At 40.2% G+C, this 14815-nt stretch overlaps 2 protein-coding genes across 2 annotated transcripts; both read left to right on the top strand.

Annotated features, from left to right (window-relative positions):
• Positions 1-405: 405 nt before the first annotated feature.
• Positions 406-4264, top strand: LOC141675213 (endoglucanase 24-like). The gene is made up of 4 exons (XM_074481924.1): positions 406-914; positions 2247-2546; positions 2635-2796; positions 3364-4264. The coding sequence occupies exons 1-4, from the start codon at positions 489-491 to the stop codon at positions 3970-3972; spliced, it is 1497 nt and encodes a 498-aa protein (XP_074338025.1). The 5' UTR covers positions 406-488; the 3' UTR covers positions 3973-4264.
• An 8089-nt stretch (positions 4265-12353) lies between these two features.
• LOC141670971 (fructose-bisphosphate aldolase 1, chloroplastic) lies at positions 12354-14602 on the top strand. Its single transcript, XM_074477032.1, has 6 exons — positions 12354-12646; positions 12799-13068; positions 13328-13437; positions 13554-13644; positions 13804-14073; positions 14178-14602. The coding sequence occupies exons 1-6, from the start codon at positions 12479-12481 to the stop codon at positions 14454-14456; spliced, it is 1188 nt and encodes a 395-aa protein (XP_074333133.1). The 5' UTR covers positions 12354-12478; the 3' UTR covers positions 14457-14602.
• The last annotated feature ends 213 nt before the right edge of the window (positions 14603-14815 follow it).

The following is a 14815-nucleotide window of genomic DNA, read 5'->3' as shown; positions in this document are numbered from 1 at the left end:
TCTTTGTTTTTTCATATTCCCATAATTGCAAGTTATTCATAGTAAATGAAACCGGCCTCCCCATGTGTTTTGTACCTTTGATGTTACACTATTACTGTTACTTCCGGTACCAGTCAGTTCTTAACTTTTACATTCCTTCTTTTCTGCACACTTGTTTCCGATTATTGTTTAATAAAATATAAAAAATAATTAACGGAGCTATGCGGTAAATACAACTTAAAATATGCATAACCTCCATTTTAAAACAAGTTTTATTTTGAACTTATGCCCATATTGATTTCATGTATTATTGCGAGTCAAAGTGGATAAGTAATAGTGAGTTCAGAAATGATAAATAACTGAATATCACGGCTTCACCCATCATGTCGGCACTAATTGCATGTCCTCTCTCCCGTGACACCTCAAATCCCCACCCGATTGGACTACATAACCACCCTCCCTCTACATTTTCCTAAAACATTTGGCGCATAAAAAAAACTGTCTTAGCCATGACACCAACTCTCTCAACTCCTCTTCATTTCCTTGTCATTTCCCTCTCAATCTTCACCATTTTGCCAACCTATGACTCCAGTTACCTTAACTACGCAGACGCATTGTCCAAATCTATTCTATTTTTCCAAGGCCAGCGTTCGGGTTTTTTACCGGGAGACCAAAGATTAAGTTGGCGCCAAAATTCAGGGTTAGGTGATGGTTACAGTGAGAGTGTTGAGTTGACAGGCGGGTATTATGATGCAGGAGACAATGTGAAGTTTGGGTTTCCGATGGCATTTACGACAACAATGCTGGCCTGGTCGGTTATTGAGTTCGGAGATGTAATGCCCCCTAGTGAGCTCAGGAATGCTTTAGTAGCGGTTCGTTGGTCTACTGATTATCTTCTCAAAACGGTGTCGATACCGGACCGTATTTATGTGCAGGTAATTTCAGTTATACTTTGGATCCATCAATGACAGTAAGTACCTGGTTAAGTGGTTTTAGTACCATAATTAATGTAGGATAAGTAAGAATGACTTCTATTGCAATTTCTAGAAAAACACAAAGGTTTTTGTTCTTTTTCATTTTCATTCATGGGGAAAAATGTTTGATTCTTAAATTTGTAAGGTGAAATTGTTGAGTGAAGGAGAGATAAGTTATTTAATATGTGGGGGGTGCAATGGACTTGGAAGGAGAGTGTGACACACACTAACACTATTCTAAAACCAACCCGTGAAGAAATATGAGAGGGGTGTCTTGCTTATCAAAGTCCTTTTTATTACTACTACTTTGTTTGTGATGTTTTTTAATACTGGATCCCACAAATGGTTATCAAATATTTTGGACTCGCGGTTGACGAGTTTGAGAACTCACCCACATAGAAATGTGCACAAATTAATGAAGCTGCAACTGTGTACTCAGCTCTTGTTTCACTGTTTATATATTACCACTGCACGCAGCAGCTCTATAATTACTTCTCTTCGCTATAATACAATTCAGTCGGTTGGCCTGGTAATCGGTCCGTCCGAGTAAGGTTTGCACTATTTATGAGATGATTGTACCGATTCAGGTCAAAATCGATTTTCACATGGCTCGGTTAGTAACAAAGTAGGCTAATCTTATATTGTACTAGTTTATGAAGCCTGATTGGTTAAGCTCCGTCTAATTACCCTAATCATGCTCAAACTAAAGGAATGATGAAATATAATTAATTGTCTACTTTGGACTTGTTAGGCAATTAGCTATCAGTGTCCTAGGCCTTAATAGATCAAGGTGGAAAACTGAAAATCATGAATCGCCATTACCACCAATGTATTTTCAATTTCAAAACATGATTTGTTGATGGCTGAAGCGGCTGCTGCCTTCATTTTCACGTGTCCCATCTTTTAAAGATTGTCTAGCATTATGTTTATGTAAACATGCAACATTTTATATGCATAGAGGTTAAGCTATTGTTCTATGATCAGATATTTGTGATACATTCTGTCAGATATGAAATGTCAATATATAATGTTTTAGCAAGATACTACAACAACAATTTGTTTGGTAAAGTACACCCTTGTAATTATCACTAAAGAATAATCGTAATTAATGCTGTCTGAGATCATTTTTACTTGATGAGCAACATCAGTTGCTGCCATTTTCAGCAGTACATTGGTATCATGTAGTTCTTCAGAAGCACCTTGTGGTAATTTAATGAAAGTTTTAATCTTGTTGTGTTTTTTTGTCGGTAATCATGTCGTGTTTTGAGTGAATGCTTATATGTTATATGATAGGTTGGTGATCCAGTTATAGATCATAACTGCTGGGAAAGGCCAGAAGATATGGATACTGCTCGAACTGTCTACAAAGTGGATGCACCAAATCCAGCCTCTGATGTGGCGGGTGAAACTGCTGCTGCTCTAGCAGCTTCATCTATGGCCTTTCGATCATATGATCCCGGATACGCGGAGACTCTGTTACGTACTGCCACAAGGGTGTTTGATTATGCAGATCATTACCGAGGGGCTTATAGCGACAATGCAAACATTAGGGACGGTGTGTGCCCGTTTTATTGTGATTTTGATGGTTATCAGGTGAAAATTCATACTTTCACTTTTACAGCGCTCTTGTTCAGGTTCTTTAAGATTTCTTCTTTGGTTGTATATCAACAAAATGTTGCAGGATGAATTACTATGGGGAGCTGCTTGGCTGAGGAGGGCTTCTCAAGATGGTTCTTATCTTAGTTACATACAAAACAATGGTAAAACATTTGGGGCTGATGACAATATCAATGAGTTTGGATGGGACAATAAGCATGCTGGCCTAAATGTTCTTGTTTCCAAGGTTAGTCGCATGTTTTTAGAGTTTCAAAAGTCCCGTTTTCCTCTGTTTTCTACTATATAATTATATCACTTTAAACTACAATGACATATTACATGTAGACGCATTAAAATGTTATAGTGTCACAAAATTCCTATTACCAGGTCTTACAATTTTACCAATCTAATATTTCACTAGCATGAAACACGGTATTACATACCTTGTTCCTCATTGGTCTTTCATCTCAGGCTAATAACCTGTATCAGTAATACGAAAATATTATATCACTCTCAGTTTTCATTCATTTTTGAGGAATAAGATAAAAATTTAGTTGAATGTAAAGTGAACATTTTTTTTACAACAATGTCATGGATGATTGTGGTAAAACAGGACCATGTCATTTTCTGACCAAGGTCATCACTACCAAGTACCAACCTCTGGTTTTAATTTAAAAACAGTTGGTTGATCTTAAATTTTATTCTTATTCATATATGATTTAAAGCATTCTTTTAGACTTGATTCTTGAATGTCACACTAGAAGTTGGCTTAGGATATGTTCATTGATAGATCTGTATATTTTAATGCCTGCAGGAAGTTTTGGAAGGAAACATTTATGAACTCCAATCTTATAGAGCATCAGCTGATAGCTTCATGTGCACTCTTATACCAAAATCATCCTCTTCCCACATAGACTATACTCCCGGTGGCCTTATCTACAGGCCAGGTGGAAGCAATTTGCAGCATGCAACAACGATCACCTTCCTTTTGTTAGTTTATGCAAATTACTTGGAAAAGTCATCTCAAACTCTAAATTGTGGTAGCATTAGCGGGGGTCCATCAATGCTCCGTAAAATAGCCAAAAGGCAAGTTGACTACATTTTAGGTGAAAACCCTAAGGGAATGTCGTATATGGTTGGCTATAGCAACTATTTTCCACAACGTATTCATCATCGTGGCTCATCACTTCCATCACTAAAAGATCATCCTCAATCTATCGGATGTAAGGAGGGATCAATTTATTATAACTCCTCAGGTCCGAACCCAAACGTACTAGTTGGGGCTGTGGTGGGTGGTCCAGGAGAAGACGATACCTATGAAGATGACCGAGCTGATTTTAGAAAGTCTGAACCTACTACGTACATAAATGCACCATTTGTTGGTGCACTGGCGTATTTTGCTGCCAATCCTAACCCAATATAAGCAAAGATAGAGACTAGTAGTTACAGAATCATTGCCTTACTGATTAAGAATCAGTCAGGATCACATCTAAGATTAGGGTGATTATAAGTCTCTCGTCTTGTGCTAAAGGCCAAGAAGGAAGAGGCCAGTAGTTTGTAAATTAAGAGGAGAAACAAACTGCTTGTATTTAATTTTTTGTACAGAGCGAGCAATGATATAACATTGCAAATTGTCGGTACAAAAAAAGACTTGCCGTAGCTTGAGTATAGTATTGCATACAGCTACCGAACTATATATGGTTTTGATCTCTCCATCCACCCTATTCGGATATAATGAAATTTTTGGTATCATTGTTTTAGTAATTACTTAGTGGTTATAAGTAAATTATATATATATATATATAAGAGTTTAAAGCAGAAATTTTAGTTGCATCTTCTGAAATGGAGAAGTATACCTACTCCAATTCCTTCAATTGACCACGGAAATTATAGTACTTGAAATATGGTATTTGATCTATGTATTTGAAATCTAAATGACAATGTACACAGAACTCGTTTTAGTGCAGTCCAATGTGTTTTATTAGTTGGAGAATGCAGTCCAGTGATACTGGGATAACGGATCTATCGCAGACTGTGAGTAAACCTCCTACAAGTTAGATCAAGAATTGGATTACTTCAAAAGGTGGCATCAGTGTAAGAGTTGCGAAAGCTAACTGAATCTTTTGCCTGGCCACACAATTTAATGTTGAAATTATACTCAGAACATTGTTGGGTTCAGTTAGCCAAGCTATGTCTTTAAAAGAGATTTTTTTGTCAAGTTGTTTGTTGACAAATTTGAAAGAAGGAATTGTTATTACCTGTAACTTACAAGTTCACAATATTCAAACTAACTGGGCTTGATACTTAAAATCTTGCAACCTCTGTTATTTGATTACAAGATTAATTCAGCAATGGTTAAACTACTGTTATCTTATCCAGTAACTCGTGTGCAACAGAATGATCTGAAATAACAAAATGATAAGATAATAATAGGGTCCATTCACAATCTTAGAGGAGTAACAAAACGATAAGATAATCATGGGTTCATATCTTTAAGTTACTGACATATGTAAGCATGGATATATTGTTAGAAGAGTTGGGCAATGCATATATAGTTACAACTAGGGCCACACACGTGTTGGGCACTTGAAATGTTAACACTGAACCGGCCTGTGGATGAACGAATCGGGCTCGGGTCGGGCTTGAACCATAGAAATTGAAGTCGTAACCGGTACAGATGAATAACCGCACACGATTCGTGCAGGCTCGAGCGGTTAACCCGCGGGCTTCCGTGCGTGCACTGCCACTCTGCCATTCTGTCCATTACTTTGATAGTTTGATATAATAATTTATAACTATTATATTTTTAATGCAATCAAGTGGCAGGCAGGAGTAGACAGGACTCCGAGTAACGTCCATCTTAATTTATAATTTTATAACAATTCTGCCCCTCTTATTTGATTAAATAATAATTTTAATTATTTTGGTTGAAAGAGGACGGCACCTCATATAAATTTTATTAATTTAAATTTATAAATTTAAATTTATAGCCCTTTTACAGACTAAGCTTTCTCGGGGTGTAGTTTGTAAATTAAATTATTTTTTTATTTATAATTACATGATATAAATATGGTAGTTAGAAAAATAATTAAAGAAAAAAACGTGTACAATGAAAAAGAAAAGAATGTTTTATCTTATTACTGTTCAATATTTTGAATTACTTGAAAACTCAATGTCACTTTGTGTTAATACGAGTTTGGTTAGATATTCAGCTGATTGGTTTGTTGAGATTGAGTAGTGAAATTTGAGGGTTCGCTGGCTGTGCGGTTATTCGCAGGCTGCGGGTTCCTGTGCGATCCGTGCTGGCTCGGTCCCGGTTTCTTGTTAATCAACTCGTAGTCAGCTCGTGACGTCAACCGACTTGTGCGGTTTTGAACCGGGCCGAATAAATCCGGGTTTTAGACCGAGCCGGTCCCGGGCGGGTGGTTCGAACCCGCAAAAGTGGCCACCTCTAGTTACAACTTACAAGTGTTCATGTTGTAGCATGGTTGCAATGATGGGCTTGTATCTTAACTTCTTACCGTAATTTAGAAAATCCTTCCTCGTTTGACTTCATGACTTGCATGCTCTAGCAATACCGTACCTGACTGACAATGCTAGCTTTCAAGTTGATGAAGTTTACTCAAAAAATAATGAAGAAGGTTTCTTTTCTTGTTTTTTCATGCCAAGTAAACTCACACACACCCGAGGACATCAAACCCTTGACCTCCGCCCGAGTAGACAAATGATCAACTACCGCACCAACCCTTTGTTGGCAGTTCTTTCTTGTTGATTTGCAAGGAAATGTGTTTTCATCCTCTAAAAAATAGATTTACTCTGAACCAATCGAAATTTACACGCTAAAAAGTCAGTTAATGTCGCATCTACGGGCTTCCCTGTAGCTTGGAAAAGTCCTTTGTGGTCATGGTAATGGACCTACTGGTTCATTTAGGTCTAATTGAATTCAAGTAAGGTTCTTGCAAATATGAAAATAAACGTTTACATTTAAACAAGGGTTTGTCTTGTAGCAATAACAGTCTACCATATTGACAAGAAAAATTATTCTGGCGATGATTAAGTTTTCTCCACTGAATGATTTGAATCACAAATGTGATTGGTATTCATCACTCTTGTGTTTACCACAAGTTTGGCCGCAAAATGTACTGGCAAGTCCTCCGTTGTAAAAGTGCTACCCCGCTGAAACTGGTGATTAAACAAAGGTAATCATCATTCATCAAAGGTAATCATCATTCATCCATCACAAATAGCAAGCATGATGTTACAAAGGAAGCAAGAAAGATTGTAATAAATGTAAAGAAAAGAACACAAATAGGCACGGGTGAAAAGTTTAATTGATCTTGAGAATACATATTGATCTTTAGGATACGTGATAATACATGCAGCTCCTCCTGCAAGTACCCGGCAGCTCCTGCAAGTACCAGGCCCGGACTCCTAACTCAATCCAATCCCGCACACTACTAGTCCTAACTGGCTCAGTCCCACAAGCCCGATCTTGGGGAATCCCAGCGGGTGAGGCACTTGCCTAAGCACATGATAAGCACATGATAGGGACAGCTGTCATCCATCAATCATGGGAATAATCAGGGCACGTGTCAGAGGATCCTCGGAACATTCCCCAGCCAGTCCCGCACTGACACGTGGAAAGTATCCACTCTAGCCAGATGTCCTCCGCTCCTAGAACCAATGGCTACGATTCAAAGGTACCAACCCCAAAACCCTATCCTTGTAGCCCAAGAAGGTAAGACTTTGGGGTTAATCACTCTCTTACACTCATATACACACACAACCACCTTGCATTCATATATATCTTCATCTTCCCCAAAAGCGAGTTCTTACTCTCACACCGGAGGCGCCGCGGGACCCAAACCCCTCTTTCGGTGTTGTTTTGTTGGAGCCCCACCACCGCTACACCTCCATAGCAGCGAAGGATCCAGGCACAGCGTCGAAGGAGCGACCCCGCCACCAGGAGTTACCATTTGGCGCTAGAAGGAGGGGCTCTTCATCATTGGGTCTCGGTGCTCCTGGATTCACCTTCATCAGCAAGCTTTTTAAAGAGTCCATTTCTTTAACTTGTAAGAACCCAAGCAACCAAACTCTCTCATAAATATGAATGTTGTTTATTTAAGCCACGTTTGTGTGTGCTCGTTATTTTAGGCCACGTTTGTGTGAGCCCAGTTTCGTTTATTTAAGCCACGTTTGTGTGCGCTATTGTTAGTTTTGATTGTTTAGAACCCCGATTTTGCTCTAGTTTGCATATTTCCTTTGTGTTCTAGAACCCAGCTGCACTCACTCTACCACTTTGTTAAGTAGTCCCAGATGATTGTTTAAACTAGTCCCAGAAAGCTGTTTGTTACTGCTTGTTATTGTTCTAGATAGTTTTTGCAATTTTCGAATAACAACCTTGGATCAATATTGTTAGTGGAAACTTTTTTTAGTTGTTGTTGGTATTTTGAAACAATGGAAAGAGCAGGAAAACATACTTCTAGGAGACCCTCTGCTAGTGTTCAGGTCCAGGAGTCGGACCACTCCCAGGCTCAGGACCTAGGAGTCGACCAAGAAACACTGTAGGAGCAACCACTTCAACACACTCCAGTTATGGAGAGGATTGTCAACACCCGGGACGCCAGGACCCTCATTGAACTAAACCAATATAAGTGCACTAATGTCCCGGTGGCTGACGAGCACATGGCCAACCTCACAAGTAATGAGTTGGCAGAAGCAATCCGACTCTACAGGCATGAGAAAACCCGGCTCCAGGAAGAAGCCGAACTTGATGATGAACCGGAGGAGTCCGGGGACTCCTAATAATCTAAGAGATCTGTCTTTGACCGAATTGGAGCTAAGGGTAAGAAGAACAAAAAGGATCAGGAAAACAAGAAAGAAACAAAAGCGGCAAAGCAAAAAAGGCTAGAAGAGATGCGGGAGCAAATCAGAAAGGAAGAAGAAGCAAAACTCGAACTAAAGATCCAGAAAAGAATGCAGTTAGAAGAAACAAAGCTACTGGCCAAGTCCATGACCAAAAGAGCCCGGAGAGATCCCACTCCGGAGCTGATTTCTGATGACGAAGAAGAGGAGAAGCAGAAAGACCTAAAAGATATGATCTATGAATTGCAAAGGAAGATGGACAGAGACTCGGGAGTAGAAATTTAGGAAACATTAACTTCTTTCAGCAACTCCTTGGAGGCTATTCCCTGACAGCGGGACCTAAAGCACTACAATTTCGATTCTTTTAACGGTCTGGGAGACCCAGAAGAACACTTAAATTACTTTGAGCAGATCGCATAAATATATTACTATAATGACTTGACAAAATCAAGGTTCTTCGCATCAACCCTTAAGGGAGGGGACCAGAGATAGTTCAACAGGATCCCCTCCCGCAACATCCATAGTTGGAAAGAGTTCCGCGCATCTTTTCTCTGAAGATTTAGAGCAAACAAGACACATGAAATGCATATGTGTCACCTGAAAACCATCCACCAACATGACAATGAGTCCCTATCAGCCTACATGCGCCGGTTCCAGGAAGCAATCAACAAGGTCTCAAACTTGGACGAGCGCGAAGCTCTGAGCATCTTCAGGAGAAACTTAGATCTTGAGCATAATGAAAGATATATAGTGGAACTGATCAATAAGGAGTCGCAAAGTCTGGCAGCAGCTTACTCCATGGCTGTCAGATTCATAAAGAAAACTGATGTACTCCAGGCAATAAGGATGACCCTGAGTGGGGGATCCAGGAGTAAGAACACAGATGACCGACCGAAAGGGGGTTACCATCAGGACAAGAAGTTCAAGAAAAACCAACAAAACCAAGAAAGATAAACTACTCCAGTTTTTTAGAGACTCGGTCCTAAGCCTGAGTCCAAGAGCGATCCAGGACCCGTGAAGCAGCCCTGAGAGCCGAAACAGGAGCCGGACTGGACTCCTTTCAACATGACCTAGGAAGAAATCTTGAAGGAGGTAAAAAAAAACCATTCTATTATCCTCCAAAGCCAATACAAACTCCTCCGGAGAGCAGGCCTTACAATAGGCAATGCGATTATCATGAGACCTATGGCTACAAGACGGAGAACTGCTTATCACTCAAGTACCTCATTGGGGACCAAGTGAAGAAAGGAAATATGAATAAGTACTTGGTCCGGGATAATAACAACAGAGGGGAGACGCAGATGAGAGGTATGAACTTAGTTAATGTATTCATAGGAGGCTCCCACTCCCCACCACGGTGCCCGGACTTCGGCGAAGAAGTGCTCTCAATCTAATCACTCCCAGATCTGGTGATATCCTTCAGCATTAAGGACTATGAAGGAGTCAACCCTCATCACAATGCAGCTTTAGTTGTCACCTTGGACATCTTTGATAATGAAGTAAGAAGAATGTTGATAGATAATGGTTCCTCGACAAATATTCTCTTCAAGCACACAGTGGATCGAATGCAGTTAGGGAGCGTCCGCTCAAATAATTGTCAGGAGGATCCACTCTATGGGTTCGGACACAACTTAGTCCCGACCCAAGGGACCTTGTATCTACCTGTCATTTTTGGAACTGCTCCTAACCAAGTAACTCATGTCATCAAGTTCTATGTAACTCATTTTTGGACTGGGGGGCAAACAAAGCTCAAATTTTTCTAAGAACAACCAACCTTAGTCCTGATTGGCTGAACTCAACGCAATTCGGACTAGGGGGCAAGCAAATCTCAAATTATTCTAATGACAACCAACCTTAGTCCTGATTGGCTGAACTCAACGCAATCCGGACTGGGGGGCAAGCAAAACTCGAATTCTTCTAAGGACAACCAACCTTAGTCCTGATTAGCTGAACTCAACGCAATCCGGACTGGGGGGAAAGCAAATCTCAAATTCTTCTAATGACAACACAACCAACCTTAGTCTTTATTGGCTGAACTCAACGCAATCCGGACTGGGGGAAAATAAAGCTCAAATTCTTCTAAAGACAACCAACCTTAGTCCTGATTGGCTCAACTCAACGCAATTCGGACTGGGGGCAAGCAAAGCTCAAAATTTTCTAATGACAGTCAACCTTAGTCCTGATTCGCTGAACTCAGCGCAATCCGGACTAGGGGCAAACAAAGCTCAAATTCTTCTAAGGACAACCAACCTTAGTCCTGATTGGCTGAACTCAATGCAATCCGGACTGGGGGCAGGCAAAACTCAAATTATTCTAATGACAACCAACCTTAGTCCTGATTGGGGGGCAAGCAAAACTCAAATTCTTCTAAAGACAACCAACCTTAGTCCTGATTGGCTGAACTCAACGCAATCCGGACTGAGGGCAAACAATGCTCAAATTGTTCTAATGACAACCAACCTTAGTCCTGATTGGATGAACTCAACGCAATCCGGACTGGGGTGCAAGCAAAATTCAAATTCTTCTAAGGACAACCAACCTTAGTCCTGATTGGCTGAACTCAACACAATCCGGACTGGGGGCAAGCAAAGCTCAAATTCTTCCAAGGACAACTAACTTTAGTCCCGATTGGTTGAATTCAGTGTAATCCGGACTGGGGGCAAACAAAAGATCAAGTTCTTCAACAAAGCCAACCTTACTCCCCCATCCAGAAAATCTGCATAAGGGAGTGGGGGGCACATGATAGTACATACAGCTCCTGCAAGTACCAGGCCTGGACTCCTAACTCAATCCAGTCCCGCACACTATTAGTCCTAACTGGCTCAGTCCCGCAAGCCCAATCTTGGGGAATCCCAATGCGTGAGGCACTGGACTAAGCACATGATAGGGACAGCTGTCACCCACCAATCATGGGAGTAATCAGGGTATGTGTCAGAGGATCCTCGGAACATTCCTCAGCCAGTCCCGCACTGACACATGTAAAGCATCCACTCTAGCCAGGTGTCCTCCCCTCCTAGAACCAATGGCTACGGTTCAAAGGTACCAATCCCAAAACTCTATCCTTGGGCTATAAATAGCCCAAGAAGGTAAGGCTTTGGGGTTAATCACTATCTTACACTCATATACACATACAGCCACCTTGCATTCATATCTATCTTCATCTTCCCCAAAAGCGCGTTCTTACTCTCACACCGGAGGGCCCGCATGACCCAAACCCCCTTCCGGTGTTGTTTTGTAGGAGTCCCACCACAGCTACACCTCCACAACAGCGAAGGATCCAGGCATGACATCGAAGAAGTGGCCCCGCCACTAGGAGTTATCAATACGAATTACAGTATACGTTTAGGTTACGCCCTAAAGATTTTATATAATACTCATACTCTTTAAGCGGTTACAGAAAATCCCAAAAAAATAGGTTGAAAACAAATAATCGCGTAAAACATAAGATGCCGTAAAGGTTGAGAGCGCTGACCGGGCAGCAAGACGTCCGAAGTCCCAGCATTTGGGCTATCGATTCAAGGCATATTCTAATACAGGATAAAGGACAGGAACATCATATATTTATAATTCTCCTCGTGCTCGTATCACACTTGTGAGCGTGATAATATGAGTATTTGGTTTGCTTTAGTTAGCAAACTAAGATAACAAAGAATTAAATAAAATGAGAGCTTTCAGTTTTCCTTTTCACTAAAAGTGATGCATTTGTCCATTTCCTCAGCATGAGTGATAACATTTTGTTCATGGTTCCAAAAATTTGTAATCGTTAATTAAGGTGGAAAAAAACTAATCAATATGAACCAGTTGTTTAGCCAATGCAAATTGGACAACCTGTTGTCCACATGTCAGTGAACAATTGGTGAATCTATTGTAGCCTCAAAAGAGACATCTTTGATGATGTGCAAATAACAATTATAAATAGAATGATGGAGTGAAAGTACAGTGAGTGGTATTGAGAAGTAGAGATAGGTTGAGAGGAGATAAGATAAGTTAAGGTCTAAGGCTACCAGTGTTTTGTTTTAAAGAGGTCACAGTTGAAGCACTTGAACATAAACAAATAACATACAATGGCTTCAGCATCCTTCCTCAAGTCCTCTACTATTCTTGACAAGTCTGAGTGGGTAAAGGGTCAGACCCTCCGCCAGCCCTCAGTCTCAGTCGTCCGCTGCCACCCCACCGCTACCTCAGCCATAAATATCAGAGCTTCCTATGCCGATGAGCTTGTTAAGACCGCGGTAATTTCTTAGAATTTTGTTACCTCTCTTTTAGAATTGGTCATAAATAATGTACAACTTAATATCAACTTGTGAATGATGCATGGTTATACAATAGTAGTAAACAAAAAAGTAAGGAATATAAAAATGTTCTCTCTCATTCTTGAGTACAGAAAACTATTGCATCACCGGGGCGTGGAATTTTGGCCATGGATGAGTCAAATGCTACATGTGGAAAGCGGTTAGCGTCAATTGGGCTGGAGAACACAGAGGCCAACCGCCAGGCATACCGTACCCTCCTTGTCTCAGTTCCTGGGCTTGGTAACTACGTCTCTGGTGCTATCTTGTTTGAGGAAACTCTTTACCAATCAACAGTTGATGGCAAGAAAATTGTTGATGTTCTTAAGGAGCAGAACATTGTTCCTGGTATCAAAACTGACAAGGTACATATTTTACCATCTCAAAACTTTTATATATAAATATTGAATTGCAGTTGTAACTCATTTTCATCAAAATTAGAGTGGACCATGACAGTTATAGCCTCTATTAGTTTAACAATAAAGAGTCTAGGTTCTTACTTTTACTTAGTTTGCACTGGAACTAATTCTTGAAATGTAATGCTGTTTCAGTAAGGTAATAAAAAGTAATAATATGTCCCTTGGAACAAGTATTCATTTCTAAATTCCAAAATTGTTTTAACAGGGTTTGGTGCCCCTAGCTGGTTCAAATGATGAATCCTGGTGCCAAGGTCTTGATGGCCTTGCTTCTCGCTCAGCTGCTTATTATCAACAGGGGGCTCGTTTTGCCAAATGGTATTATTTTATATCAGATTTCCTGTACTCACTAAATAATTCTTATACAAGGCGAAGAAATTGTTCTTACAGTTGGATGTGCATAAATAACAATATACCTATATTTGATCAATCAGGCGTACTGTTGTAAGCATTCCCAATGGTCCATCTGCCTTGGCGGTGAAAGAAGCTGCTTGGGGCCTTGCTCGCTATGCAGCAATTTCTCAGGTACAAGACAACATAAAATTGAGAAACGAGTACAGGACTATTTTTTCTTGTTGCTAAATATGAGTAAAAGACTCTGACTTACATAACTAATGTCATAAAGATTTTAGCGCCTGGGCAGACTCACACATATTAATGGTTGTATGATGTTTGCAACTCCAGGATAATGGATTGGTGCCAATAGTAGAGCCAGAGATCTTGCTTGACGGTGAACATGGCATTGACAGGACTTTTGAAGTTGCTCAAGCAGTTTGGGCCGAAGTCTTCTTTTATCTTGCCCAGAACAATGTCCTATTTGAGGGTATTCTCCTGAAGCCAAGCATGGTTACGCCTGGTGCAGAATGCAAGGAAAGAGCCACTCCTGAACAAGTTGCTGACTACACATTAAAGCTCCTTAATAGAAGAATCCCTCCAGCTGTCCCTGGAATAATGGTACATTGTTTTTGAAAGTTAACTATCAGTTTCAGACATTTTAGTGGAGAAATACACAAACTTGTTTATGTACTAATATATTGTACATGTTTGTGCTTAAACAGTTTTTGTCCGGGGGACAATCTGAAGTTGAAGCCACATTCAACTTGAACGCAATGAACCAATCTCCGAACCCATGGCACGTGTCTTTCTCCTACGCCAGGGCACTTCAGAACACCTGTCTGAAGACATGGGGAGGACTACCAGAGAATGTGGCCGCAGCTCAAGAGGCGTTGCTTGTGAGGGCCAAGGCTAACTCTCTTGCTCAACTTGGAAAGTACACTGGTGAAGGAGAATCTGAGGAAGCAAAGAAGGGAATGTTTGTCAAGGGCTATGTGTACTGATCATATAATATTCCTTAGTACAACCAGCATCGATGGAACCCCATCCATGAAGAAGATAATTTGATTATATAGTTGTGAAAACTATTTTTGTTTCACGACATGAATTCAATCACTTTATAATTTAAAGCTTCATGTTAATGAGATTAGCTAGTGTGTGCCCGATCCAAATTTTAGAAATGTTCTCCAATCTACATTGTTTTAATTTTACCTAGTGATTAATGGCGCCGTCGAAAACTAGAGTTTCACTTCAAATCTTGAATTTAATTAAATCAGGTGTTTACAAAATACTAATAATTTAAATTTGGAATTTGTTCAAATCAGGTCACTTAAAAAAATAAGCAAGCTTATATATTAAAACT

The sequence above is a fragment of the Apium graveolens genome, chromosome 7, assembly GCF_009905375.1.
Source record: "Apium graveolens cultivar Ventura chromosome 7, ASM990537v1, whole genome shotgun sequence".
NCBI lineage: Eukaryota > Viridiplantae > Streptophyta > Magnoliopsida > Apiales > Apiaceae > Apium > Apium graveolens.
This window is presented reverse-complemented; position numbering and strand designations above follow the sequence as displayed.

What these genes read in the sequence shown, in the direction of transcription:
- LOC141675213 (XM_074481924.1), top strand. Translation starts at nt 489, where the DNA reads ATGACACCAACTCTCTCAACTCCTCTTCATTTCCTTGTCATTTCCCTC. An exon ending in CGGACCGTATTTATGTGCAG is followed by an intron (nt 915 to 2,246) that starts GTAATTTCAGTT and finishes GTTATATGATAG; the next exon opens with GTTGGTGATCCAGTTATAGA. An exon ending in TAAATGTTCTTGTTTCCAAG is followed by an intron (nt 2,797 to 3,363) that starts GTTAGTCGCATG and finishes TAATGCCTGCAG; the next exon opens with GAAGTTTTGGAAGGAAACAT.
- LOC141670971 (XM_074477032.1), top strand. Translation starts at nt 12,479, where the DNA reads ATGGCTTCAGCATCCTTCCTCAAGTCCTCTACTATTCTTGACAAGTCT. An exon ending in ATGAGCTTGTTAAGACCGCG is followed by an intron (nt 12,647 to 12,798) that starts GTAATTTCTTAG and finishes TCTTGAGTACAG; the next exon opens with AAAACTATTGCATCACCGGG. An exon ending in CTGGTATCAAAACTGACAAG is followed by an intron (nt 13,069 to 13,327) that starts GTACATATTTTA and finishes TTGTTTTAACAG; the next exon opens with GGTTTGGTGCCCCTAGCTGG.